Source organism: Convolutriloba macropyga, chromosome 13 (genome assembly GCF_964194025.1).
Source record: "Convolutriloba macropyga chromosome 13, txConMacr16.3, whole genome shotgun sequence".
NCBI classification, from domain to species: domain Eukaryota; kingdom Metazoa; phylum Xenacoelomorpha; order Acoela; family Convolutidae; genus Convolutriloba; species Convolutriloba macropyga.
In genome coordinates this window covers 45,256,706-45,284,437 of record NC_134480.1, presented here as the reverse complement: position 1 = coordinate 45,284,437, position 27,732 = coordinate 45,256,706, and the positions used below count along the sequence as shown (strand labels likewise).

Sequence of the window (27,732 nt, the reverse complement as noted above, 5' to 3'; positions counted from 1 at the left end):
CAAGTGCCTTTGACTTCCGATTTACCAAGGATCTTCACAAATCCCTTTTCAACATCTGTATCAATTGACGGCTGATACAATTCTTTCAACTTTGGGTCTCGTTGGAATCTTTGTTCCGGTGAGTGGAGCTGACCAAGGGCTGAGCTGTAATTGTTTGGAAGATTGGGTTCTGGTTGATTCCAGAGCATGCCGACTTCGTACCGCTTGCCTGTAAACTTTGTTGTGCTCTCTACAAACTTCTGAGCTGGTTGCTCTTTCTTTGATTGACTTACAACATTTATTTTGGAAGCATATGTTTCTATGTCCCACCATGGTTGGATATTTTCTGCCACTTTCACATCTTCTCTGAGGGCAAAATGGCAAACATTTTGACTTTTCTTGCCTGTCATGGGACCACTGACTACCCATCGTAATTCTGTTAAGACGGCGAAAGGCTCACTTTGTATTCCAATCTTATAGTCCAATGGACGTTGAATTTCGTAGGCATCTTGTCCAAGTTTGATACCTACTTCCATCAGGTTGAAGGTTCTGTCAGTGAGAACATTCAGGTGTCTGAATTTGTTCTTCAGTTCCTTGTAATAATATGTCGTGTTTCCCAACGAGATTGATGGGTGTGCAAACGCTGCAATCGAATGCACCCTTTAATGTTGTCCCTTTAATGTGATAGGACCTTTTTCTGTCCTCAAATCTTGCGTCCCATGTATGCCAGCTATGTTCACGGTAACGTCCGTGCCTTTGTCTTGTAGTTGGTCTTTGACATTTTGGTCGATGAATGATACTGTTGACCCACTATCGTGGAAAGCATAGGTAGTCAATCTGTTACCCCCGCTCTGAACCAATACCGGAACTATTTGAAGAAAACTATTGACTTGGTTACTCTGGTTGATTGTTGCTGCGCTTAAATTAACTGCGTGACTACCCTCGTCTATTTGGTTTTCTGAGTGTAGCAGTCTGTTGTGCTTTTTGGTACATCCCTTTATACAGCACGGGTGGACTTTACAATTTTTGATTGCATGCCCTTTCCCCAGACATCCATAACATAAGCGTTTTTTTCTCACTGCCGCATAGCGATCGGTGACATTCATACTCTTAAATGTTGGTCAGTTCCATATTTTATGAGTGCCATCCGCTAGTGGGCAGTTGTTGTTTTGCATTTGCTTCGTCTCGTTCGCATTCGAACTCGCTCTAATATTTGACGATTTTGAGAATCGTTTTTCCTTGTTAGCGTTTGGTCGATCATCTTCCTTTCGTTCGCTCTTGCTTGATGGCATTCCTTCGTGGACAAAATCCATTCGAGCTAACCACTTTTCAAGGAGAGTGAGATCGGGTCTATCTTCTTGACACTCGTCAACGAAGAAGAACCACTTCTCTTTCAAGTTTGGGGCAGTTTTTCAATTGCCACTTGCAGTGTTGAACTTGAACGCAGATCGCCCTCATAATTGTATTGCTTCAGTACATTAACTAGGTTGCTGATTGTTATTGAGTAATTAATTATAGCCGTTGAGTCGTGCATTCGAATTGGTTGTTGTTTGTGCAATATGTTAGGCTGAGCGTCGACAATTAGATAAGTTTGCCCAAACTTCCGTCCCAGGAGTTCCCACGCTTGAGCCTAGAACTCTCCCGAATAGCCCATTCCTGATATAGCTAACTTTGCTTTACCTGTCAACAAAGTTTTCAAGTGGCTCATTTTCTCTGAGTTGGGTATATCGCGATGGTGAACCGTTGCTTCGAACATATTCGACCACTCCGGCCACTCTAGGGGTTTTCCGTCGAGAGAACTCAACTTCAATTAGGTAGCTGACTACTATTGCTTGGTTTATTGCGCTTAAATTTGTCTTGTTCCCAGGCTGCGCTGCACGATCTCCACTTAGTGACCGTGATTTAAGTACACCTTCGCGGTTGAAGCTTACACTGGGATAATTGTTGTCGATCCTGGTTTTCGCACGCTCGAAACTATAATCGTGCAAGTTGGAGAATTTATCCGAGTTATCGAGCCAACGGGAAACATCTTTGTTCTTCGAGGTTTTCCAATTGAATGGTGATCTACTTCAAATACTAGGGGCTGCACTTTCATCACAATCTGATGCTCTTGCGTCAAGAGCTTCTTTCTCGTATTCCAGTTTCAGTGCACCTTCTTCTTCAAAAAGTTGCATCTCCATTTTAAGCTCCTTCCTTTTCATTTCGAATTCGTATTTCTTCAACCTCATTTTTGATGCAAAGTCTTTCTCTAAAGCCGCAAGTTTTTCTGCCTTTTTAGCTCGTTTATCAGAGGAGGCCTTTGAATTATTATCTTTGTTTGGGTTTCCATTTTCAGCAGTTCGTTGAGAAACTCCTACAACAGACTGTGAATTCTTAGCGGCAATTGGTTCTGCATCGCTTGTCAATTGAACAGTTTGATTCTGTTGATCCGTCATGTTTGTTTCTCCGTGGATATACGGTAACCACTCTGCGTTCAAATATTGAAAGTATTTTTCTGTCTAGACTTTGCGTTTTAAAGAAATATATGGGTCTCGGAGAGTCTCAGCTTTCTTATTCACAAGTTTTTGAACTTTGTCGTCCAATTGCAGTATCTGCTGATAAAGAGTCTTGAGCTTGCATGGTCGATCTCGATTCCTAATGAGCTCAAAACCTTCCTTTTGTTTCTCAAGCCAGTTGTTTCGCAAGTTGTTGATCTGTCGATCCAAAACGCTTTGACTCTGTGACGGAGTCACTTCTTGTGTACTTCGGGACTGCAGCTTGAAACTCTACAGCACCTTTGTTTGTTTGTTTTAATTGAGTTTTGCTTTTCAACGTTCCTATTTGCTTTGCCTAATTGGCTTGGCGTTGTTGAATTGCTCGTTGGGTTTTGTTCTCGTTCGTCGATGACTTTGTCACTTCGACTGTTGGGTTGGACAGCAGTTTATTCCACTGTCCAGGTCGGCGGACCAAATGTAACGGCTGCTCTCCTTGCGTTTCACAAAGAAAGTTTTACACCGCCCAGTTCGTTCTGAGTGGTCACAAAATCTGTCCGGATACTTCGTTTATGCAGTTTGCTTTTGTAACTGTATATCCGTTCGGCTGTATTTACCGTTGCATTAAATATTTTAGTTCGTAACTATTCGCTGATCTTTGTTTTTTCAACTATCAATTTGAACTGGATTGCTACACATCACAAAATACGGGATCTCTTTACGTATAACAGTTCAATCCGATAGAAAAAACAAATTGAAGACAAAGATATATGTCTAAGACCTGTTTGTGCAAAAATATTTAAATTTATACTTAAGTTGGCTTTTGCTGTTTTTACTGACAAGTTGAGAATACCAGAAGTTGGGTTTGTAATAGTTGAATTTCAGCTCCAATAATTCGTTGATGCAAGACACAGTAACAGAATATACTGCTCAAGAATAATATTTTGAATACAAGACACAGTAACAATTTACTGCTCAAGACAATTTGTTTTGCAATATTTTGCTGAGTTATACTTTCAGCCGATTTCTGCGGCTGCTACGTTGAGTTCTCTGTGTTGCTTTTTGTTAATTCCCCTTTTTCTCTCTTTTATCACGTGTCAAACTGTAACTAGAACTATAACTATAACTATAACTATCAAATGACTAGGACAACAGAGAGTGTTTTGTTTCTATTTTCCCGCCTACGCAAGCTTAGCGAGCTCAGCTCCAACAATACTTGTAACGCCAGCAACAATTAAATTATAGACAGAAATATTTAATTGAATAATTTTTACAAGACAAAAACTTTCTATCAAACCCAATTAACGGCTCAAAACAATTCAAATAATCTATCCGCTATTACCCAAGATTTCAAACAAATGACCATATAACGTTAAAGAGTTCTGCTTCTCAGCCGTTTTCGTACTGCCCATAATCGTTTTAAACTCAAAAACAACAACTGTTGTTATCTCTGCAGTTTCACTGACTGCTACGAGGTAAAAAATGTTCTTTCACCAAAAATTCACCCATCATTTACAATTTTTGCTGACTAAGCATCAACTCTTCCGCTCGAACATTCTCGCTCTTTCTTTCTCTCTCTCTCTCTCTCTCTCTCTCTCTCTCTCTCTGCTTCCACTGCTCTCTACCTCCTCTCTCTCTCTCTATCTCTATCTTTCTTCATCTCTCTCTCCTTTTCTCTCTCTCTCTCTCTCTCTCTCTCTCTCTCTCTTTCTCTCTCTTCTGCTCTTACTTAATCTCGTGCTCGTCTGCGTTCTTCTCATGGGTTTTATTGTCCCTGGATACTCCACTTTATCAGTTTCCATTAGCAAAAAGTGAAGAACCGCTTCTTTTAGTACATTTCAACATAACTTTAAAAACAAAAATGGGCGAACAAGATTGGCACCAAGTCTTAGCTTATTTTATAACTATGTTTGTACACCTTCTCAAATCCAAGTGGTTTGCTAATTTCAGGATTTGGCTAATCTCATGTTTGATTTCCAACATATTTTTTTATTTTGAATCATCTGTTCATATTTGTGTGCCCTTCCAATGCAACAATGTTTCTTTTTGGAGCTTTGAACTTGAGTTCTATTGTCTCTGTAGTCTTTATATCCTCTGTCCTATCTTTGTCAGGTCTGATGCTACAGAAACATATTTTTGAAATAATAAATTTTTGCATTCTTCACTCTTAGCGTTTCTTAGCTTAATTTGTAGTATACTTTTTGAGGATCTGATCTTTTTCGCCCCGACATTGTTTTTATGCCCCCATTCATAAACGATGTATTGTTATAATAAATTACTCGCGTTAGATTGTTTTTTTTTTGTTTTTCATACATAGGAAATCGGTGGTTTTTGTCGGTTTTACTGGGTCGAAACCAACCAGAGCTCTTATGTTTTTTTCAGTCAGTTTGAGTGGTTTTTTGTCGCTTTTAAAGGCAGGAAGCTGCGGTTTTCAAAGGTTTAAAAATGTAAGAAACGTCGATTTTTAAATAATATTACATTTGTATTAACAATAGTAGAATCTCCTTGATGATACAATAACAGTCACGATGAACTCAGGACGCAAAATCAGCATAATGATAAACAAACCAATGAAATCAACAAAATAGTGCCAGATCATACCACCAAGCGTTTTTTTAACGTTACTCGGAACTATTTGGATATTGAATGTTTGGAGATTATTGACACTCTTTACAAAAAATATCAATGATACCCTCAAAAACAACGATGATGGACACATTCTCCATAAAATTAAGACCGCAACGATAAAAATGACGATAGTGCTCACTTCTTACTTAAATTATCAACGATACCAAAGAAATGACATTAATTCTTTACATAAAAAACCGTTGACATCGAGAAAAACCGTCGAAAAAGTCGTTTCTTACGTCGGTTTCTCAACAAAGGGTTAAAATATTAGTACGTGCACATAAGCGCACAAAAGAATTATGCCCACTGAGCTACTGGGGACGATGCAAAATAGATCCATTGTTAAATAGATCCCTTTATAAGTCGTTTTTGCTACTCATAAAGTTTTGAAAACCACATTTGCTGAAAGCAGTGACAAAACGAACATTGTAGACAAAAGGTAAATAAATCGAAACCAAAATTCGCTAAATCTTTGATGCGAATTTAAGAGACAGAAGCAATGCGTAAATTGACGACCAATCCCCCTAATTAAAGGACTAGATTAGAGTCGTCGACAAGATCAAAGACAAAAAAATAAATTGTCACCATTTAACGAACATTTAAAAAGCGAAAACTACCGACGTAAAAACCAGCGTGTGAGCGTGTCACCGTTTTTTGCTCTCTACTTCCCTGATCCTATGACATGTGTGAGGAAAACAGCGACCACGCTGAGTTTATATATACATATATATATATATATATATATATATATATATATATATATATATATATATACATATATATATATATATATATATATATATATATATATATGCTCCGTAAGATGTTGTTTATAACTATTTTTATTGGACGAATTTATCGCGTCAGTTTTCTATGATCAGACTATCGTGCGTTCAAAGTTGCATATATCCAGACTATCGTGCGTTCAAAGTTACATATGTCCAGACTATCGTGCTTTCAAAGTTACATATGTCCAGACTATCGTGCGTTCAAAATTGCTTGAGTCCAGATTATCGTGCGTTCAAAATTGCTTGTGTCCAGATTATCGTTCGTTCAAATTTGCATATGTGTAGACTATCTTGCGTTCATTTTTTTCCAGACCGTGTAATTTTGAACGCACGACACCCCCTTTGTGCGTTCGTTTCGGTCTTGACATATCGACTTTTGGTCTGGTACCTCAAACTGGGAAGTCATATTCTTGAATCTTGTCAGATAAACTCACTAAATTCTGGAGCTGTAAATTTTTTATTTCTCATAAACTGTTTATTTCTCGCTTCATTTACATGAACAAAAAAGCTTTGCTTCATTTTCATGAACAAGTGAGTGTTTCCTTTGAGACTCCTTGTACCATCTGAACAAACCATTCGTCACAAGTTTTTCAAATAGGGTATATGCGGGGAAAGGAGTATTGCATATCCTAACTTCTTCTTTTTTTTTGCAATATCTCCGTGTTTTGGTCTACTATTACTGCGAGTTGTTTTTGGAAAAACGAGCTCAGATTATCAATTTTAATGGTCTCATTTGTATACTTTTGTGCTTTGTTATTTTTTCTATAATTTTTAGCAACGTTCTGTACAAAAGCCACTTTAATTATAATTGTTATACTTAATTTGATTTTTCATATCTTGATTAATCATAATAAGAGAAAATGGTCTGCATAAAACTAAGCAAACCTCATTGGTCATGAACCTCTTTATTGCTAAGCACGTGTTTAACATCCATTTGATAAAGCTAGGCAGCGTAATAACATCAACATTAAAACTTTAAACTTAACAGCGTAAAACTTTAATTGTAGTTTTGGTTATCTCGTTCTCTTTTAAAACGCTGCTTTCAAGACGTTTCTCATTAATTATCTGTTGGATTAAACCTTTTGAACTGACATTTTGCTCCTTCGAATCTCGAAATTAAAAAGGTAAGTACTCATCCACCAGTTTTGCTGTTCAATCGCTTTATCCAGGTTTATTCAGGTTTCTAAGCAATCGGTCTCAAATTTTTTCCATCATGGACTGGGCCCAATGTATGATTGCAAAGCAGTAATTTTTGCAATCAAACTTTGCTTGAAAAACTTTACAAATGTTATCCTATGCGTACAAAAATTTATAGGTTATTTTTTATGATTACGAAATTTTCCAGAGAATCCCTCCATGGGGTGCTTGGTCTCAGCGGTGGGGGGGGGGGGGGGAGGGGCCGTGGATAAATAGGCCAAAACACTACCCAAATTTGTCCAAGTTTGGTCAATACTCTGCAAACTATAATCATAGGTGAATTTGTCCAACATTTTTTTTATCAGATTGTAAATTTTCTAATCGTAGACAGTTCCTTCCTCAGCCAGGCACCTTTTATTGACTGAAGTCGACAATTGCTTCCGCCTAATTTCAACATTAGTTTCCAACCTAAAAAAAGGGCATATTAGTGGAAGAGTGGAAACCACTTAATTCCATTTACTGCCTCTTAACTGAATCCTTACTTTAAGTGAATCCGGATTTCAATATCATTATGGTAAGTATGACAAATGAAACCTCAAGGGTTTGAGCTGGTTGGTCCATGGAGACTTGAGTTTTTCTGTCTGCCCCTCTAACCCTGTCAATAGATTATGGGCCCAGGAATCTGACACTCCGAAGAAAAGCTCAGAGGGTGGCCTGTGCGACAGGGTTCTCAAAGAAAACCCACAGATTCGGTGTCAAAGAGTGAGAGAAAGAGAGAGATAGAGAGAGATAGAGAGAAAACAGAGACAGGGCAAAATTGCAAAGACAGACAGAGATACACACAAATAGAGAGAGAGAGAGAGGGAGAGAGAGAGAGAGTGTGTGTGTGTGTGAGAGAGAGAGAAGAGAGAGAGAGAGAGAGAGAGAGAGAGAGAGAGAGAGAGAGAGAGTTAGGAACTGAAACTGTTGGTTGGTTGATTTTTTTGTGCTTAAAAATTTTAAAACTAAATATTCCTGCGCGGGTCTAATCTTGATTAATGAGTGTGAAAACTACTCGATAAGTTAACAAAAAAGTCGATTAAACAAAAGCCGAAAAAGTCAATTTAAAGAAGTGAATTTAATTGATTGAACAAGTTGAGACTCTATGAGAGATATTGGTCAGGGTTCCTGCAGAGTATGTATTATTGAGTAAAATATTTTAGACATCAGCGAACTTTTAATCTGATTGATTATAGTAAGAGCATTTCAAAAAATAATGTATAAAAGGCTTGCCTGAAAAACGTTCCAAATTTTGGCCGTTGCGTAATAGAAAAAGGTAGGGTGGTGATTGAGAAACTATATAGAGAATCCATTATCATTGTGCTTGCTTGTCGAAGTGAGGAAATCTGTTGCTTTGTTGATCAATGTGAGCTCCACCTCTGTCGAGCATGACAACTTGTCGAACAAAAAGGTCAAGCGTTTGTAATAGATAGAAAATATTTTCTTTTTAGACTGCTTTTTTTAAAAGCACTGCTTTCTAATGAAAACCTATTTTAACAACAAATATTTGCACGCTCTACTTTTTTTAAGGAAGTGCTTCGAATAAGAGGAGAATAGTTTTTTTTTGTAAAGAGTTTTTTGTTGGTCATTGGGTGTTTGAAGAAGCTTTGCTTACGTTTTTAAGCATACTAAGTGACTCGAAGGTCTTTTTTAATCTAAATTTTTATTTAAAAAGATTTTCAACAATCACAACTTTAAGAGTGCATACCAATGGAACATTAATCTTTTCATCAGTGGCAAAGAAGAAGACTTTGCCTATTTTTTTGATTGATTCCAAGCACAAATGTATAATTTGAAGATAAATAAACTCTTGGTGGCACTATAAGATTTAAGCGGTTCATGCCTGAGGGGACGATCTTCGCGATAACAACTTGCTGACGCCGATAGAAAAGGGGTAGAGATATTTGTTAAGAAACAGATGGTCATTTGATAAAAGCTAGTTTAGTGTCTCAATCTTATTTTTACCACCTCTCGCAGAAAAAGTATGTGAGGCTTCAAAAGTGTTGTTTAATAGGTTTGAAAACTTTTAGAGACCGCGTTGCAAAAATTGACATCTGATATAACAAAGCGTAGTAACAAACTCTTGTGGAGGGTATTTCTGGAATATACGGCATGCAGTTAATCTTTTGCATTTTTTTCAGTCAATAATTGATAATGCTTGTTTCGATATGTTTGAAAAGAATTTCTCGTGAAATTGATGGTTTTATACTCTAGTGAAAATTAGCATAGATAATTCTTCGGAAGGAATTAAAAGTAATTTTAATCTTTTTCAAAGCGAGAAACGCAACGAAAAAAACACGAAAGATCGGACCCTAATTTCTCTATGAAAGGTCAAATTGACTCAATTGTCACAACAATAATATTGCAAAAGTTTCTCATTCGCCACTATAGGGTCCTAATAGCGATAAAAGTAACTAAAAAGTGTTTAAGGTTTTTTGACGTATCTCTCCAATTTGATTTACTAAAAAAATTGACCCTATTGCTATGACAATTGAACGGAGAAACCCCGACTAAAACCAAAGTTTTGATGACTTAAATTTTCTGCAGGAATTTGTAGAGGGTTTCAAAATGAGCCCTTTGAAAACTGACTGCCGTGCAGTACTGTATCTTTAAAGGAATTTGCATCAATATCTCTGCAACGAACACTCCTCAGGAAAATGGGAATATTGAAAGAATTTGGAGTACTTCTGTTGCTAGGAGTCAATATTTAATGGGAAACAATGGCTCAGAGAAATGCATTGGTCCTATGTTTTTACAATCACGTTTACTTTATGAACATTCATTTGTATTGATCTCTGGAAAAACATCCTTTGAAATCAGGTACAGAGAAAATTCAAACTTCGTTTTTGTCAAATTTGAGGTTGCGTTTGACTTATGCACAATGAAAAACAACTTTGCGACAAAATAAAGAACAATTCAAAAGAAGAGTTTTTCACTGTAACTTTGGTAATAGTAGGGGCTAATTGATTGGGTTTGAACAGTCCAACTCTGAATTTAAAGGTCAAGGGAGATAAAGTTTAACAAAAACAAAGTTCACTTCAAACTTCAACAGATGCCAATTTTCATCGATATAGTTAGTAGCCATATACATGATTTTTCTTGAACCAATTTGATGTTGATTTTTTGCTTGCGGAAAATGTTCATTTGGCTGGGCCAAATCCAAATTGGTTAAAGCCATGGAGAATGATTTTGACTGTCGCTCTTTGGTTGAAAAAAATAATTGATCTTCAGTCAAAAGTAACGAAAAGAAGGTAGTGAGTAGATGGCATTTTGCTTCAAAACTAAATCCAGATAAGGAAATTGAGTGTTAAAAAGCTCTCTCTGTTGCGAAAGTTTTAAACCAGCTCTCCTGAGAAAAATTTAATAATAATTACCCAATTATAATTGGACAACCGACTGTTACAATTTTGATGAATATGCGCGTGTCTAATTATTATAAAGTATGAAAATTGATTATAGAACACGCTCATCTTAATTCTCAGATATTAAATAGATTCAAGACAAAAACTTGAAGGTTTTGAACTCGTGGATGAAATTGGCAAACCATTTGTCTGTAAGTGAAATATGATTTTGTTTGATCTGAAACAACCATGAGGATGTTGGCTAAAACAATAGCGATAGAGGTAACTAAAAATTGTTTAAAATTTTTTGACGTATCTCACCGATTTGCTTTACTAAACAAAATAACCCTAATGCTATGACAATTGAACGGAGAAACCTCGACTAAAACCAGAAATTTGATGACTTAAATTGTCTGCAGGAATTTGCGGAGGGTTGGAAAATGAGCCCTTTGAAAACTGACTGCCGTGAATTTTATCAGTTTTCCAAAAGTGAGAGTGATTTAAATAGAGACTATTGTATATACAGATGTCTTTGTAAAAATGTCTTACAATGCTGTTGATAGTCATTGTTATTCTATTGGATTTGAAGATTATTTTAGTTGTTTCTCAAAAGTATACTTTATAAAAATAGACGTAGTCTTGAATAAATTTAAGCAACTTTGTGCTGATGTGGATTAGCCTGTCTTTTTGGTTTCACAGGGGTAGAGAATAGGTTTCAAATCAATTTATGCAGTACTGTATCATTCAAGGAATTTGCATCAAAACTTCTGCCCCAAACACTCCTCAGGAAAAGGGGAGTATTGAAAGAATTTGGAGAACTTCTGTTGCTAGGAGTCAATATTTAATGAGAGACAATGGCGTAGAGAGAAACATTGTTCCTATGTTTTTAAAATCACGTTTACTTTATGAACATTCATTTGTATTGATCTCTGGTAAAACATCCTTTGAAATCAGGTAAAGAGAAAAACCGAACTTCGTTTTTGTCAAATTTGAGGTTGCGTTCGACTTATGCACAATGAAAAACAACTTTGCGACAAAATAAAGAACAATTCAAAAGAAGAATTTTTCACTGTAATTTTGGTAATAGTAGGGGCTAATTGATTGGGTTTGAACGGTCCAACTCTGAATTTTAAGGTCCAGGGAGATAAAGTTAAACAAAAACAAAGTTCACTTCAAACTTCAACAAAAGCCAAACTTCGTCGATATAGTTAATAACCATATACATGAAGTTTTTTTTCGAACCAATTTGATTTTGATTCTTTGCTTGCGGAAAACGTTCATTTGGCTGGGCCAAATTCGAATAGGTTAAAGCCATGAAGAATGAGTTTGACTATCGCTCTTTGGTTGAAAACAATGTTTGATCTTCAGTAAAAAGTAATGAAAAGAAGGTATTGAATAGATAACATTTTGGTTCAAAGCTAAATCCAGATAATGAAATTGATTGTTGAAAAACTCTCTCTGTTGCGAAAGCATTTAATCACCTCTCCTGAGACGAATTTAAAAGTTATTATTCAATTATAATTGGGCAATGGACTGTTACGATTTTGATGAATAAGCGCGTGTCTAATTATTATAAAGTATGAAAATTGGATATGGAAAGCGCTCATCTTAATTCCTTTTTTTAAAAAAGATTTAAGAAAAAACTTGAAGGTTTTGAATTCGTGGTTGAAATTGGCAAACCATTTGTCTGTAAGTGAAATAAGATCTTGTTTGATCTAAAACAAGCATGAAGAAGTTGGTTTTTTATCCCTGAATGCTGCCATAGTTAGACTGCCTGAAGAAAGTTTGCTTATGAAAAAGGAGTGAAAAAATACCTTTGGTTTTCATTGTTTGTTGGTAGATTACAAAAAATTTTCGGTGTTTTCTAAAAATGTTTGAAATTGCTTTGATGCCGAAATTTCCACAATTAGAAAATTAGGATTTTTTAGACTTAACGTGGTTTTTATGTGTAAAAATTGAGAGAAATCACATGCATAGAATAAGACAAGAATGAGACCCTTAAAAAACTTCTAAATGAAAAATTGTAGGCCAATTGCAGCACCATTAATGAAATATTGCAAAATTTCCCCAAAATAGTGTCACAGTAGGGGTTGTTGAGCGAATTAGAGTGAGCAAAACCAGTTTGTGAAGTTGGATATTTTGCTTAATTGTTAAGCTTTCTCAAGTAAACCTGATATTTTTTTGCTGTTAATTCTCTGAATTAGTGTGTTGGGTATCCCGACGAAGCTCCTTGGGAAGCACTCAAAAGGGGGAAATGAACAAAATTTTAACTTTTCGTAAGGCTCAAAGTCTGCATTAGTTGAGTTTTTCTAATGCTGATTGGGCACGGAACATAAAGAAAAGATGTAGTACCTCAGGTTTTTGGTTTAATTTAAGTGAGTCGTCGGGTGCAATTAGTTGGTTTTTGAAGCGAAAAAAAGCTGTTGCAACGACAACTGTTGAAGCAGAATTTAACTTTGCTGACGAATTAAGTAAAAGACAAATTCGCTGAAGTGGAATTCTAGTCGACTTTTTATTGTACATTACCACTAAATTTTCATGTAAAATATCACAAACATCTTTGTGATCAGACAGTTTGTATTGCTCTTATTAAGCATCCTATGTTTTACCGAAAACAAAGCACTTTGCTATGAAACTAGATTTGATTCAAAAACTGGTTGAAAGCCAAAAAATTGAACTGTTGTTGTTTGACAACAGACAACAAGCCTGCAGTTATTCCGACTAAATCGCTAGGAATTAGAAAACATTACTATTTTCCAAAAATTCTGCTTGGTAAAACCTATCGCAAAAAGTTTAATGACTCCCAAAATTTAAAACAGAGAAGTAGGAAAGAAAAGCTCGAAATCGAGCTAGTTTCACAAATCCACGTCAATTTTTTCCCGGTAATTTACACTACCTATATCAGCTTTTTGGTTTCTTACATATTTTTTACACCAATAATCAAACAACACTGAATTTAGTCCACAACTGCTGCGTATTTTTGCCTGCCCCATTAACATTGTCAGTAATAGGAACGAGTAATGATATTAAATTCTGTGAACTAATAAAAGTTTCATTGAGTGATATCAAAAGTTAATCAACCAGTTCAACAATAAATCAGTACAGCTTGCGACATGAAATTAAGTCCAAAACACAACTTCAGCAGAACAGTGCTAAAAACCAAAGACAATATTGTGAGTGGTTGTTTGATTTCACAACTGATTAGAAAAGACTAAAACCAAAGTCATCATTGAAAATCCAAAATAAAAGAACAGGCTTCAAACAATTTTGCAATATTTTATTCCATTGATGGAACGAAAAACACGAGGCACAATTAAACACGAAAAACTCTGGACAAAGCGATTTCCATTTTTCTCGAAATATAATGTTGCGAAACTTATCAGGGTAGTAATTTTAGGTTGCGCAGCCTAAAACTTTATAAAAGACCAAAATCATAAGTTTTGGGGAAAACCATCTGAACAAAATCCAAAAATGACAAAAAAGTATCTTTTCGCAAAATTTGAAAATTATTGAAATCCGGTGACAACAAAAGTTATCAAAAAGGTAATCAGGCAAGAGACAAAAACGGTAATCTTTTTGAAAGCAAACAGTTTTATGGTCGTAGAAAGCGTAAACTGTTGATCCCAAAAGGAACTGTTGATCCAAAGGTATATGGAGAAAAACCCATTAATCCTGCTTTCAATTAGTCTTAGTGTCAATATATAGCTTTGATTTTGCCAAAACTATTGTCAATATCAAACGCAACATATTGTAAAGCTTGTCGTGCCAAACCGATGCTATAAACTCCGCGGTAAAAAATCCGAGTGAAAATCTACCACGAAAACATGTTAACACCATGACAATAACGAACAATCTAGAAACAGGCAGAACAAAATTTTATGATTGCAAAGTTTATGATTACATAAGCTTTGATCATTGGCTGAAAACACTATATAAATTTATTTATGCCTCCTTGGAAAGCCTAATAGCGCTGTCATTGATGATATTTAAAGAAAAGAAAAGAAAAACGCTGCAAATATTGAGAATAAACTCAAAAATTCTCGAAAAGTTCACAAAACAAATATCGTCAAACATACTAAAAATGCATTGACCGGAACCCTGTCAAAAATAATTCAGACTCCCTAAAGAGCGCATTTGTCTTAAAAAGAAGCCACAAAACAGGCAGAACTCAAAATTTTTCGAAATTCTGAAAATGTCAGGAAAAACTAAGCCATTGAAAGAGAACATTGTATAGATTCTAATGGTTTTTTAAATCATCATTTGGGCCATTTTTAAATCAAACAAAGTGACAAAACAACAGAAACTCCATCAAAAATGGGTAAGGTGAAGAAAATGGAAAAAAGAAAACATTAAGCGTCAAAACGTTCGTAGTGCATTGATCGATAGAAACTGTGGTGAACAGCCACATGTATCAACGGAATTCCGAAGAGAGGAATCATTCAGATCTGAACGTCAGAGGAAAGATGATGTCTACACATATTGTATTGTAGACCTGCTTTAGCTAAACTGCACTTCATACATTGAGTGCCAAAAGGCCATCAAGGATACCAAACTGGTGACTACTATCTGACAATTAAGATGAAAAAGGAGGCTCGGTAATGTGCGTACGCACATAATGTTCCGACCCCGCTCATCCACATTCTTGACATAATTGGCTACCAAATGATGAACAGAACGAAAAGTTTCAAAAACATACATATCTCAATAGACAACTTATGCAATACAATGAGGCCACGCTAGCGGACCGATAAAACTTGTTGCTAATAGGACTACTGGAAAAAACAATATTAAAAACTAAATATTAAACATTAATTGCGACCAAAATGCGGTGTCTATATTTTTAAAAAATTATAACAAAATCAACCTCGCATCAGATAATACGTTTCTATTTTTGAAAACTATTGACTTCAAAATTGATTATTATCATTAGATGTTAAGTGAAATCACTAAAAATTTCATTTATATCTCCATAGGAAGCAATTTAGACCTTTCGATATCCATTCTACGTCATACGACTACCAAAAGTACAAATACCGGCAAATCTAAACCAGCACGAAATGGCAGTGAAACCGTTAAAACTGTTGAAACCATATACTTGCCACAAAGAGCAATAAAAATGTTCATTTGCGCAATATTTCAAAGCCAATGGGACCTAACATTAGAATTTTATTTTTAACAGAAAAGAAAAATCTTTTAAAACAATACACATATAAAAATCGCGAACATGTTATAAAATTTTGTATCAACCAAAAAAATTTAAAAAAGTGGCAAAGCACAAAATCCAAATTTTTTTGAAATGTTAGACAAACATTTTTTTTTTCAAATGTCATAGCAGACATAAGATTTGATGGGCCGATCACTAATAAGACTAAGACACGAGACTTCAAAAAAATAAATACAGGCAAAAGCCAAAATTTCACAAAAACTTTTACGACACCACAGTGTTCAGGGCACTATATTTATAAGATGTTGTCTTCAAGAGCTGTAAATCATCACTTCGTTCTCACCTGAACATCAATGGGGTTTACCCTATAAAATGACTACATAGAAATGGCAACAAAAAAACCCAAAAATTTAACAGTAGAGAAATCTCGGAATTTTTACGAAGCTGAATGGTCCAAACAATCAGTGAGAACATATAACCAACCTCAAAAAATTTCGAATCAACAAATGTAATTGAGATTTCTTATTGGTAACATTGAGTTACATGATGACAAAAATCAAAGCAGAAACGAAACAGTTGAAAAAATATTTATTTTGAAAGTCACTAAATGAAATAGCTTTGTACTGAAAGGTTTAAATAGGTTTTTAAATGTCCTGGGGAAACACTTGAGATATATATTTGTCAGGTATTTGTAGTACAACATCCCAAAGAAAGACAAACATACGCAAAAAAATCACTAAGTTTTTCAAGAGAACCTTGTCTCAGCACAAAAGCACAAACTATGCAAAAAAGTTTTATACAGATACGCCTTTTTTCAACCCTGTTCATTTTCTCAACTAAACTTTCTTTCAACTGGACATGTCAATAGTGTGATAATTTATCAACAAAACAAAATGGACTCAAAAAAATCTGCAATTACGCTAAAAAAAATTGAACACCGAGAATCCATTAGTTAAATATTAAACCATTCCAGACTTTAAACCATTAGCTAACTGAAAACGGGTTTTTGCTTGTTTTTTACTGATACTATGCCGGAACTTGGCAGAAATAGGAGAAAATGGTGGCAAAGTTCACAAACTCGCCAACATTTTCTAAAACAAATTAAAAATGATAAGAGACATTAGATGACAATTGAAAGCATTGCCTGGTTCATTTAAACTTTATGAGAAGCAATTCAGATCATTCAGTGGGTTGACTACGTCATTGGTCTGCATTAAGTGTATAAAAAGAATGCAAAACATAATAAATCCATAAAACTTTATAAAAGCAATTAGTCAGAACCAGAAAAAACACGAACAATACTCTGAGACCGTACAATATGGTCATTGGCCCTCAATTTTTTGTAAAAAGTATCTGCTCATAAAGGAACTTTCATTTGAGGTTCTTGTCATTAATATGCATAAGAAACTGTATGCGGAAAAATATTTTTATAAAAAGGCCACGCCCCATTAAAACTTTTTTCACCGTAAAGATCCATGGTGAGATCAATATCAGCCCTCGAAGATGCACGGCCTCGAAGACACTCAATTGTTCAACTGGTCGCGAAATAAGTCATTTTTTTAAAAAAAAATTTCTAGTACTTCAAAAATAAATAAAGCATTTCGTTTAATTATCGAGATTGTTTGCGAAAATCTAAAAAAGTTGTAATTTCTGAAGAATCTTAAAACCATCGGAAGTTCAACTAGCTCTCTATTCGAGCGTGCAATTAAAATGGCTGCAGTTTTAAGGTGTCTACTTCTATCAAATTCAGTGAAAGCGGGCCAAAAAAGCATGTTTAGTTCCATTTTTGGCGAAAAAAATCTAATTTTTGAAAATTTGAGCATAAATTCTAGCCAAAAAGCTCAAATCGAACAATTCAGCAACCATTTCTATTTTTAAGATAAGATCAAAAACACTACCGTTAACAATTTCAACAAATTTTAGCAAAATTAACGAAACTTTGATCACAAATTACGGAATTTGTGAATAAAAACAACGGAATTCTAACTAAATTTCTCAAAGTTTAAACCTCGATAACTCCCTGTAAAAAACCAAAATCAAAAAATCTTTTAAATTCCATATTTTACACTGGACGGGCTTTCTAGTGATACAACTCACAACTCTCTACGTTGATTATATCGATCGGCCAAAATTGTCGAAACAAAAAAGAACCCAGTTGAGTATATAGTTCCTCCCCCCCCCCCTAAAGGTGGGGCTGGAACAATTACTTGGAACTATATATACGCAAATATTTTTGGAAAGTAACTTAACTTTGATACAATTATAGGGACTATTTGATGTAAACAAGCCATTAAAGCAACCTAGAGTTATCAGCGACAACAGCTTTACAATCAATGTATCACAAAAATAATAGCAAATATGTACGAACAGAAAACATGTATCAGCTTAGAAATAAGATACCGATAATCAACAGAACAACAGCAAAAGCAGCAGTTAGTTTGTTGCACAATAAAATCTTTATTTCTAAATCCAAATATTTACTGAAACATGAATGAGTCTCTCTCTTGAACTTAAAATTACTTTGAAATTTTTCTATTCTTTGAAATTAATCATTGCCCATGTAATGGTGCTATCAAAAATTATCATTTGGACTTCTCCTTGAAGTTGAGGAGTTGGAAAATTTCGGATCTGTTCTGGGTGCCCCCCTCCCCCAGCTTCGTGGGCTTATATCTTTTACGCCCCTCACGCGCACGTGCTATTTTTTACATAGTTACCTGCTATATAGTAACAATATACAATTTATAACGGGGGAGTCGGCATTAAAAATTCTAGGGGGAGTTGGGGGGTAAAAGAGAGTAGATCCAAAAATTCTGCAGATCTAAAAAAGAAGATAGCTCCCAAATACAATCCAAACCAATCCTTTTCAATTGCCAAAACCAAAAAGAGTTTACTGACAGCCTTGCTATTGGGTCGCGCAGTTTATACTTTGAAGCATGAGGTAATTTGTAAAACTCTTTTAAAAAAATATTCCACGCTCGAAGGATTTGTATTGATACGATTCATGCCTTAATACGTCATAAATATTGGTCGGCCAAAATTGACGGGAGAAGTTGAGCATATTTCGTTTTTAGAGGTTTGTACAAGTTCAGAATAAATGCTCAAAAATCAATTTTTTATTTGAAGAAGGCAATGTCCGCCCATTTTCTAAAACAAGTATGCCCATGTAACAATCCAAGATTCTGGTGAGTCATTTCGCTTAGTTAATCTAGTTCGTTAGTTAAGAGTTCGTTGGTCATTCTTTATAAGTTCATTGTACTTTATACAAGTCAGAAATTGATCGCTTATCGGTAGCATGTGGTGCAAACCCTCACAGACAGATAAGCTGTCAATATTATATTGTACATAAATTTCAAGTTCATTGTTCTGAATTCTTACTCAATATCAAGCCGGCGCTTCGAATTAAATTCTTTCGACTCAATTGTTACTCAAACCAAATCTTAAAGAAAACAATGTAAGTGAAATAAGTGCATTTAATAATAAGACTTAGAGATTTTCTGGTTACCCTTTTTCATAAAAACCATTTCGAGCCCATACGTATAGTATGATTTGAGTTTTGAATAATAGTAACGGGCAGGGTTGCTAGATTGGTGACAGGATTGGCATACCGCGGTATCAACCAACTGTAACAACCCAACTGTGGTATTAACTAACTCCATATACTCCTAAAGAATTAGAGCTTAGAGGACTGGAACCTACTATCTTCAGAACCGCGGCCAGGCATGCTACTGTTGCGCCAAAACTCTGCTAAAGTAGCAACTTTGTTAGCTTGATATACCACAAGCTGGGTTATTACACCCATTAGTCATTTTACTTCTCTTGAATTTGATATTTTGCCGAATTCGGAGATCAACAAAATACTGAACGACAAAAATCAATAAAATTTTAAAACACTTTTCACAATAACATGTCTGAATTTGTAATATGGCGCAAATGTCATTTAGTTACAAAACATAGACAAAATGTACTTACAAAATGTGTTCGGATTGACCATAGTCTGGTCAATCTTGCCCGCAATAATGGAACCACGTAATAGTTTCATTAGCAGCAAATGGCCATAATCACCAAAAAGTGCGATCATGCTCGCAAAATGGACAGTACGAAATGTTGGGAATAATAGAAAAGGACAGCTCATTACAGGAAACTAAAAAAAATCTAATGTTGTTCCTCTACAATTTTGCAAAAGCAAAACGGTTATGATTCTCATTGAATATTTATATTTTTCCACTTCTGTTCACTGTAAATTTTAATATTGTTTCGCAGCGAAACCTTTCAGAAGAAACCTCGACAACCTCAGCCAACGTGTCATCTAAGACTTTTCTTCGTCAAAAACTAGAAAAAAACCAATGCAATTATTTAAACATATGCAGTTATTTATTTACGTATGTGTTTACAGACAGTAGCCGAGAAAACATGGGCATAGAAGCTGTGTATAATACAAAGACACCAGCTGAAGAATTGAACCACTTTGAAGAAATAGCAGATGAATATGAGAGAACAGTGAAAGCACTCAACTACACAGGCCCTCAGTTATGTATTCAGGCTCTGAAGAAGTGTGAAGAAAAAACTGGTAGGTTCAATAAATGGGACTGGAGATTCTTATTGTCCCCCAGTTAGATTGGCCCTCTATAATTGATACTTGAAATCTATTTTTGTGTCCCCCAAACGTGCTGCTTTTATGTGGAATATTACCGTTTTAAAAAAAATGTTCTGGCACCTAAAAAATGTTCGCAGGCGTAAAATTTACATCCCAACTAAACTGAGCGACCAGGGGGGATAATAATAACCAGCCGAATTGTTTGTACTCAGCCTATCATATCAATGGAAACTTTTGTAAAAAAAACCAAAATTAAGTGTTCGTGTTGTACCTAACTACCAACATCGGAGATAACATTACGTAGCCAATCCTACATATTCAACTGAATCCGCGTTTGCGGACACGAGTGAGGACATTTTGTCACACGTTTTCGCCTGGAGAAAAATGGCTAAACTGTGGACAACAGTTACATAAAAATTGCGGACAATCTTTACTAACTTCCGTCACTGATCGCGTAAAAAGCACTTTTTTCTGTCAAAAGTGTCTGCAATTTATGATCAGGGTTATCGTCATCACTGCATTTTAATTCATGTTCAAAATTTTGACGGAATAATCTTTTAATTAACCCTCGGTTCATTTTGATAAGAAGTACTAATTATATCTCAGTTGTCCTGCTTTAATCAATGTCAGAAGCATTGACGGATTAAACGAATAATTATCCTGCACTTTAAGTTCAGCCCACTTTGAGGTAAGTTTTGAACCCTTAATCTATGTTCAAAAGTTTGTCAGATTAAAATTATAACTGCCCCTCACTGCATTTTTATGTGGAGAACATATTACATCTCCTTTTGTCTCCTTTAATCAGTTTTAGAAGCCTTGTGCCAAAAGTACCTACCTTAACGCGGATATTGGTAACGCAAATTTCTGGACAAAAAAATCTGTCCGCCTTTTTCGTGTGTCATCAACTTCCGCATTTGCGGAAATCAGTGGAGAATATCCCCCATTTTGATTAAAATTGCAATGTATTACCTCACTGTCACTGCTTTCCAACAAAGCCTATAACGTTTAATCTTAAAACATGGAGCGGAAAATGCTGATATTTGCAAGCAAAATTGCTTGCTCAAAATGTGGGATAGGCGACGTAAGATAATTGGAGAGGTTACAAAAAAATTCACACTTGTACTCATTTTCTTGAATTGGCATTTAAAAGAAACCAGCTTACGACAATAATACAAGCAAAACCAACTGTTGTTATTCAAATTTCTATCTTATGTTGCGTATGTTACAAAAAAAGACCACAAAAAAGTTATCAACGCAAAATTTGTATAATCAAGATTCTAGAGTGCATAAGTTCCTTGCTTCAGGCGTCTACCTGTGAACACATTGTGGCGGTATTTGTTTGCGGGAAGTTTTATCATTTGATTCGGTTAGCATATGCAACGATTTTGATTTGATAAATAGAAACTCGGTAGTAAGACATGCCCAGGTTGAGGTGCCATCCGGAAGTGACCCCTGATCAGACCGTTCTAGACGAAAGTTACCTCTGATCAGACCCTCCCATACCAAATTATCCTCTGATCAGACTAAAGTGCGCTTGAAACACCGTGTGCGCTCTAAGTGCGCTCAAAACTGTCTCTGATCAGACCTTCCCAGACGGAAAAGACCTCTGATCAGACCATAATCAGACCATTGTCCAGACGATTGTGCGACCATGTCCCATTCCAAACCCAGACCATTGTCCAGACGATTGTGCGCTCAAAATCACTTCTGATCAGACTATTGTGCGCTCAAAAGTTACTCCTGATCAGACTATTGTGCGCTCGAAATCACCTCACCGCACGAGTTTTGTTATAATATATTCATTTCATACAAAATGATGTTTGCATTATTATATTCATCTAAAGAAAAGACCATTATTAAAGTATTATTGCTAAAGAAAGGATAACCCAACTGCTGAGTAAAAAATTTTTTAGTATACTTTAGTGCATATTTCCAACTCAATGGATAAATTTAGACAGCTTTCCATATAAAACATCGTATTCTACAGTTAAATAAAATTTCCTTGTAGGGAGACTGAGATGTTCAATCAGTTGGACCCCTTTGGTTCTGATCAAAGACATCAGACTCTAGATCTGTCTGTGATCAGAATGCTGCTTTTTGTTGCCTCTTGACAGAGCCGACATCTCTCTGTAAAAAAATCAAAAAAAAATTCCGCTCGAAATGGTCTCTGATCAGACTAATGTGCGCTTGAATCCGCCTCTGATCAGACCATTCCCATCCTGAAGGGACTTCTGATCATACCATCCCCAGACCAAAGTGACCTCTGATCATACCATCCCCAGACCGAAGTGACCTCTGATCATACCATCCCCAGACCGAAGTGACCTCTGATCATACTAATGTGCGCTGGAACCAAATCCCAGACCCTGTAATTTTGGTCTGGGAACACACCGTGTGCGTTGGACTTGGTCTGAACAGAGGTCACTTCCGGATGGCACCTCAACCTGGGTGGGCTAAAATGAATGCGCACATTAATTTTTTCTTTATTTGAGAAATTTCTACACAAAACAAAGTTTCAAAAAATCTACTGATCAGTTTTCCTTTTTTTTTGGAAATGAGGCTCGCAAACTTGACAGACGTTTCGATGCCTGTGATAATGGCTCATATTTAATTTCTCTTTAAAAAAACACTCTCTAATATCATCGAGCATGAAAAGTTATCCAACTCTTTCAAATCCTTGAGTAACTTTCTGTCTCCTACACTATAACTTGACTCATGCCCGTATGCTCAGCAATCAAAAGTTAAACTGAATTTAAGTCATTTTTGTATCCCGCTCCTTCTTTCAGACATAGCATTTCAAATCACAGTTTCAAACGTTTTAACAGATTGGAAACTTTTAACAGGAATTTCAGTTCCACGAAATGGTAAGTGCATAGACATAGGAGCTGGAACTGGAATGAGTGGAGAGTCATTGAGGAGCGCTGGATTCACTGGAGTGGTAGATGCATTGGAGCCATCTGATAATATGTACTCTATTGCTGCACAGAAGGGAATTTACTCTACTAGATACTCGGATATGCTGAGTCCGGACAAGGTACGCTACTGGATTTCGTGCACTCTCTGGACTGTTAACTCTTCTCACAATAATTTATATAGATTATTCAAAAAGTTTTGCAATTGCTGCACCCGTTTGGATTTATTCTGATGATAGCACAAGTGATACCAACTTCTGATGAGAGTAGGATACGAGCTTTATTGTTTTACGCAGCAATTTGAACATATCTGATTTTTCAGGTAAAATAACTCTATTTTGTCACTCTGTTTTACGCTACAAATGAATCGTTTCCACATAACTAAGATAGTGTTATTTAGAACAAACTGAAATTAAGCACAATTGGTGATTAATTTAACAAATTCCACTCCTGTTATTTTTTGTGGACTAAGAAGACCATTAAGAGTATTGCAATTACCAATTATAATTGTTCACAACAAGTGATAAGTCTATGAGATGTGTCTCAAGTAACTATCAATAAAACTCACACAAAAAAATTAGCTCAATCACACGATCAAAATTGTCGACAAGTGTCCATCCGCGAATAACAATGAAAAATTTGTGCCTATTAAGAGATTTATTTTAGAGATGCAGCAAAAAAGTCAGTCTGAAGAAGAAAAAAAAGAGCGTTCCATCAAGTTGTTTTTTTGTACTCCAGATGCATGCTTTTCAGGCGAAAGTTGTTTTTTAATGACGACTATAATGTGCGGTTCTGCAGCGACAAAATTTTTGTGGTGAAATTGAACAAGATTTATGCAAAAATATGAAAGTTTGAGTTCGGACAAGCGATCTTTTATGTTTTGGAGTTGATATAACATCAGATGGACGAATATTGCTTGCTAGATATGCTAGGTATCGGAACAAACTGAACGCTTTATGGTATTGGGAAATTTGTTTAGATGCTTAGGAAGAATGCATGTTGAGACAATAGTTTCGAGCAAGGTAATGCTCTTGTGCATAAACTAAATACTGTCGGCAGTTTTTTTGAAAATTATGCCAGTCTACTAGATGGTACAAAGGTTAAAAGCGTAATTAATTACTCGATATTAGTGTACTTGTTGGAAATGAAAATGTCGTTCGTTTTAGTGTATGTTGCGTTTCTCATAATTACTTCTGGGGTACGTAGTGTTTTGTTACTGTTGTCTAGACTAAAACATTGTAAAATCATACGTTAAAATTAACTGTGATTTAGATTCCATCCAGTTTAGTAATTAAATATCAGCGCCAATTTTTAACCCAGACGGCCAACTCAAACTGGAGAACCTCATAATTGATTATTTCAATTTTTGTAACGCTTGATTTTTATCAAGAAAGATCTGTTGCCTGTATCTGTTGTTAAAATGTGTTTCAAGTGTCAACCCAGGCAGTCGAGAATTGATAGATCATGATTAGAACCACAATAAAACATTGCAATCCTTGCCAAGATCTTTATATGGCATTTGCTATGAAAACATTAGGATATGTACAAACTTGTAAAATCTTTCCACAGGCATCAAGTGTAAAAATATTTCTTTGGAATTAACAAAAACGACAAGATAAACAAGAAAGATTAACACAAAACGGCAAGACATACGAAGCTGCGAAAGTTGAAAAGTATTTATAAGCAATGTTTAGCACGATTTTATAACCTAATGCTAGTGTAGAAATGTGTTTCTCTATTTCTTACTACATTTTTTGAAACAAATCGGAAAATCAGACTCACTAAATGTTTGAACTCTTTGAATACTTATCTTGTATTTTTTTCTAATTTGGTGGCCTGACCTCCAATTTTTTGAAAAGTGTCCGACCGCCGGAAAGATAATGTTTTTCCTCAAGAGAAATTTGAAAATTGGAGTCCAGATACTTTTGATAAAATCAGAACCCAAGAGTAAGCCGACCGAAATACCAACTCCCAGAAAACAGCAGAAGATCATATGCGCATGCACGCTTGAAAAATTTTATTGACGGCAAAAGGCCCCTGCTTTTTGTCAGACTATTAAGAAAACTCTCTAAATCTATGGGAATAAATTTATGCAGATATCACTACAGTAAGAGCTGAACTGCTTTCATGTAACTTTAGAACCTCGCTGTCATTTTGTTATTTTGATTTAAATAATTTGCATTTTGAAAATCTTGGAGCCGTTGGCAGCCAGCGATGTAATATGAACGTAAGTGTCACCGCTCTAATATAAGCATTTTTTTGTATGATATGATTTTTATGTTGACATCTCTTTTATCTGATCTACCTTATTGCCTTGACAAATCAATTCAACGCCTCTTGTTCTGATCCAATTTCTCTGCAGAACATGTTTCTATGAGAATTTTTTCCCGTCTAAAACCCACTTTTTTGCAAAATGAACTGAGAGCATTGAAAAAAAACTGAACAATGGGACAAAAAGATTATTGTCACAATTATCAACTTGTCTCTTTGTTGCAAATTTTCTCTAAATCAGTCCTTTCAAGAGGGTAATCTACTAGTGTGGGCTTTTGAAAAAAGCACAAAAAGTGTAAATTTTGTGAAACAAGAAACTCTTTTTTTTCAGGAAACGAGTGTGGAAAGCAGCGCATACGACTTGGTCTTGTCGTGTGGTGTGTTCAGCAATCGGTCAGCCTCGTACGTATAACAAAGTTTAACAAAAAACTATCAGTAGAAAAATTTTTTTTTTACTTTTTGACAATTCGTCAAAAGTATTTTCCAGAAAAAAATGCCGAGAAAACTAACTGCAAACTTTTTGTACGAAAGACGCTGAAAAGTGCTGATCTTCTATGAAAATTTGCAAGCTAGAACAAAAGTTGTACAATAAATTGTGTCAGAAAGTACGATGGAGAACAGATAAGAAATGAAATGAAATCTTGAGCAGTTCGCATTGAAGACAGACATTGAGAAAACTATTTCAAGAGAGTACAAATCAATATTTTCAATGCTTTTCTTACTGAACGGCGCTGAGAGAATGTAGTTTCAGTATAGTTACAATTATATTTCTATTTCGCTATTTTTACTTATTTTTACCTGCACTTCAAATGTGTTGGCAACATTTTTTCACTGTTCAAAGCGCACACAAGAGAAAAACTAAAAGAAATATAAATTATTGAATAGGCAAAATTTGCATCAAGCTGTTATAACATCAACTAAATTTCTTTCAGTGCCAAGTTATTTTTATGACAATAATGACAGTTTATTCCCAGATTTCATCATTTAAATGAATTTTCGTTTCATTATGCTTCAGAAACCCAAACGTGAATTTGTCAAGAAGTTTCTGCGTTATATGAATAATATTGCTTCCAGGAAAGGCTCATAGCAGAAAATCTTGACCAGAGCAAATAATACCAGGATCCTGGAATTAATTGCTCTTGTCAAGATTTTCCCTGTAGAAAAAAAGGTTGTTTTTGACTGAATTGCAGCTTTTACTGTTTCCCTAGGAGTGGATGTTTGCCCGAGGTGATCAGAATGGCGAAAATGGGAGGCGTGATTACAATAGTGATGAACAATGACTTCTGGAAGGATGGCTTTGATTCAGCTGTAGAGAAATTGGAAGAGCAGAAAAGAGTGCAAGTCATGTACAATGATTCATTTGAAGGATTCTTCGGGGACAAAACGGCTCGAGTGTTTATTCTGCAAAAACTTTGAGAATATTTCCCTGTCGACTCAATCTCACCATTTTAATTTGATTTGGAAACTTTACACACTTGTACTATAATATTAATTTCTTCTGTTGATTATCTGTATTTATCTCAGATATGGAGATCCCGATAGACTTGATTTGCTTTGTATGTTTTGTTTTAACTTTTGTGACATTGTCTATCAACGTCAAGCTACTTTATTTTAGCCGTCACTGGAGTTCAAATCGATTTCTTTTCATGACTTGATTAAAAGTTTGCCTCATTAAATTCGGCCTGTTAACCATACACTCGGCATGTTAACTTCGCTCAAGCAAAGATATTCTTTCGGGATTAAGAGAACTTTTCGCAAGCCTTTATAAAGGCTCTTGGTTTGAAGTTTGGGTCATTTGAATGTCCTCTTGGTTAGAAGGACTTTTTTGGTTAGCAAAATGGAGTTCATCTGGATCTGCTTTGAGTTCTTCTGCAGTGATATTGTTTCTGTGTTAAGGTTGAATTTGGATCTATTCTGTTTCGGCCCCCAGCTTAGTAAGCATAAATTTTTTATGACCCCCAGGCGCACGTGCTATTTTCTAACATAGTAACGTGCTATATAACAACATATAATTTGTAACCGGGGGTCATAAAAAACACTGGGGGGGGGGGGGCGAAACAGAATAGATCCTTGAATTTAATTGGTTCCTTTGCCATTTTGTGGTTTGTATCTTGTGTATATGAACAAGGTGCCTTCATATTTTGCCTTCTCTTTTTCTCTGCTAATTGTCAAAAAGGAAGCTTGGGCTTTTGTGCGTTTGATTCTTGGTCTATAGTTTTTTACCGCAATCTTTACTGACTGTGAATTTAAAGCTCCGATAATAAATTCAATCGCTTGAGAAGTTCAATTGCTGGTGTTTTGTTAACAAAAATTTTTCGCGCGTTTATTCAACCGCCCGGACTGATGTCTCATGATATTTCAGTACTGAATCATAAAAAAATTCATTCTGTTTTTCTTTCTATGCGCAG

General features: G+C 35.5%; 1 protein-coding gene across 2 annotated transcripts; it reads left to right on the top strand.

Moving 5' to 3' along the window:
* The first annotated feature begins 6,815 nt into the window (after positions 1–6,815).
* LOC142351503 (uncharacterized) lies at positions 6,816–26,883 on the top strand. Of its 2 annotated transcripts, none has more exons than XM_075403559.1 (5): positions 6,816–6,990; positions 19,941–20,114; positions 22,985–23,175; positions 25,656–25,726; positions 26,533–26,883. In XM_075403559.1, exons 2-5 carry the CDS (start codon positions 19,958–19,960, stop codon positions 26,738–26,740), a joined length of 627 nt encoding a protein of 208 aa, XP_075259674.1. In that variant the 5' UTR covers positions 6,816–6,990; positions 19,941–19,957; the 3' UTR covers positions 26,741–26,883. The 2 variants fall into 2 exon arrangements, with proteins under 2 accessions (XP_075259674.1, XP_075259675.1); XM_075403560.1 differs by lacking the exon at positions 6,816–6,990 and adding an exon at positions 18,919–18,998.
* The last annotated feature ends 849 nt before the right edge of the window (positions 26,884–27,732 follow it).

Bases quoted from the DNA above. Each gene is read 5' to 3' on its own strand.
- LOC142351503 (XM_075403559.1), top strand. From the start codon at position 19,958: ATGGGCATAGAAGCTGTGTATAATACAAAGACACCAGCTGAAGAATTG. The intron at 23,176-25,655 runs GTACGCTACTGG...CTTTTTTTTCAG, and splicing joins ATATGCTGAGTCCGGACAAG to GAAACGAGTGTGGAAAGCAG. The intron at 25,727-26,532 runs GTACGTATAACA...CTGTTTCCCTAG, and splicing joins TTCAGCAATCGGTCAGCCTC to GAGTGGATGTTTGCCCGAGG.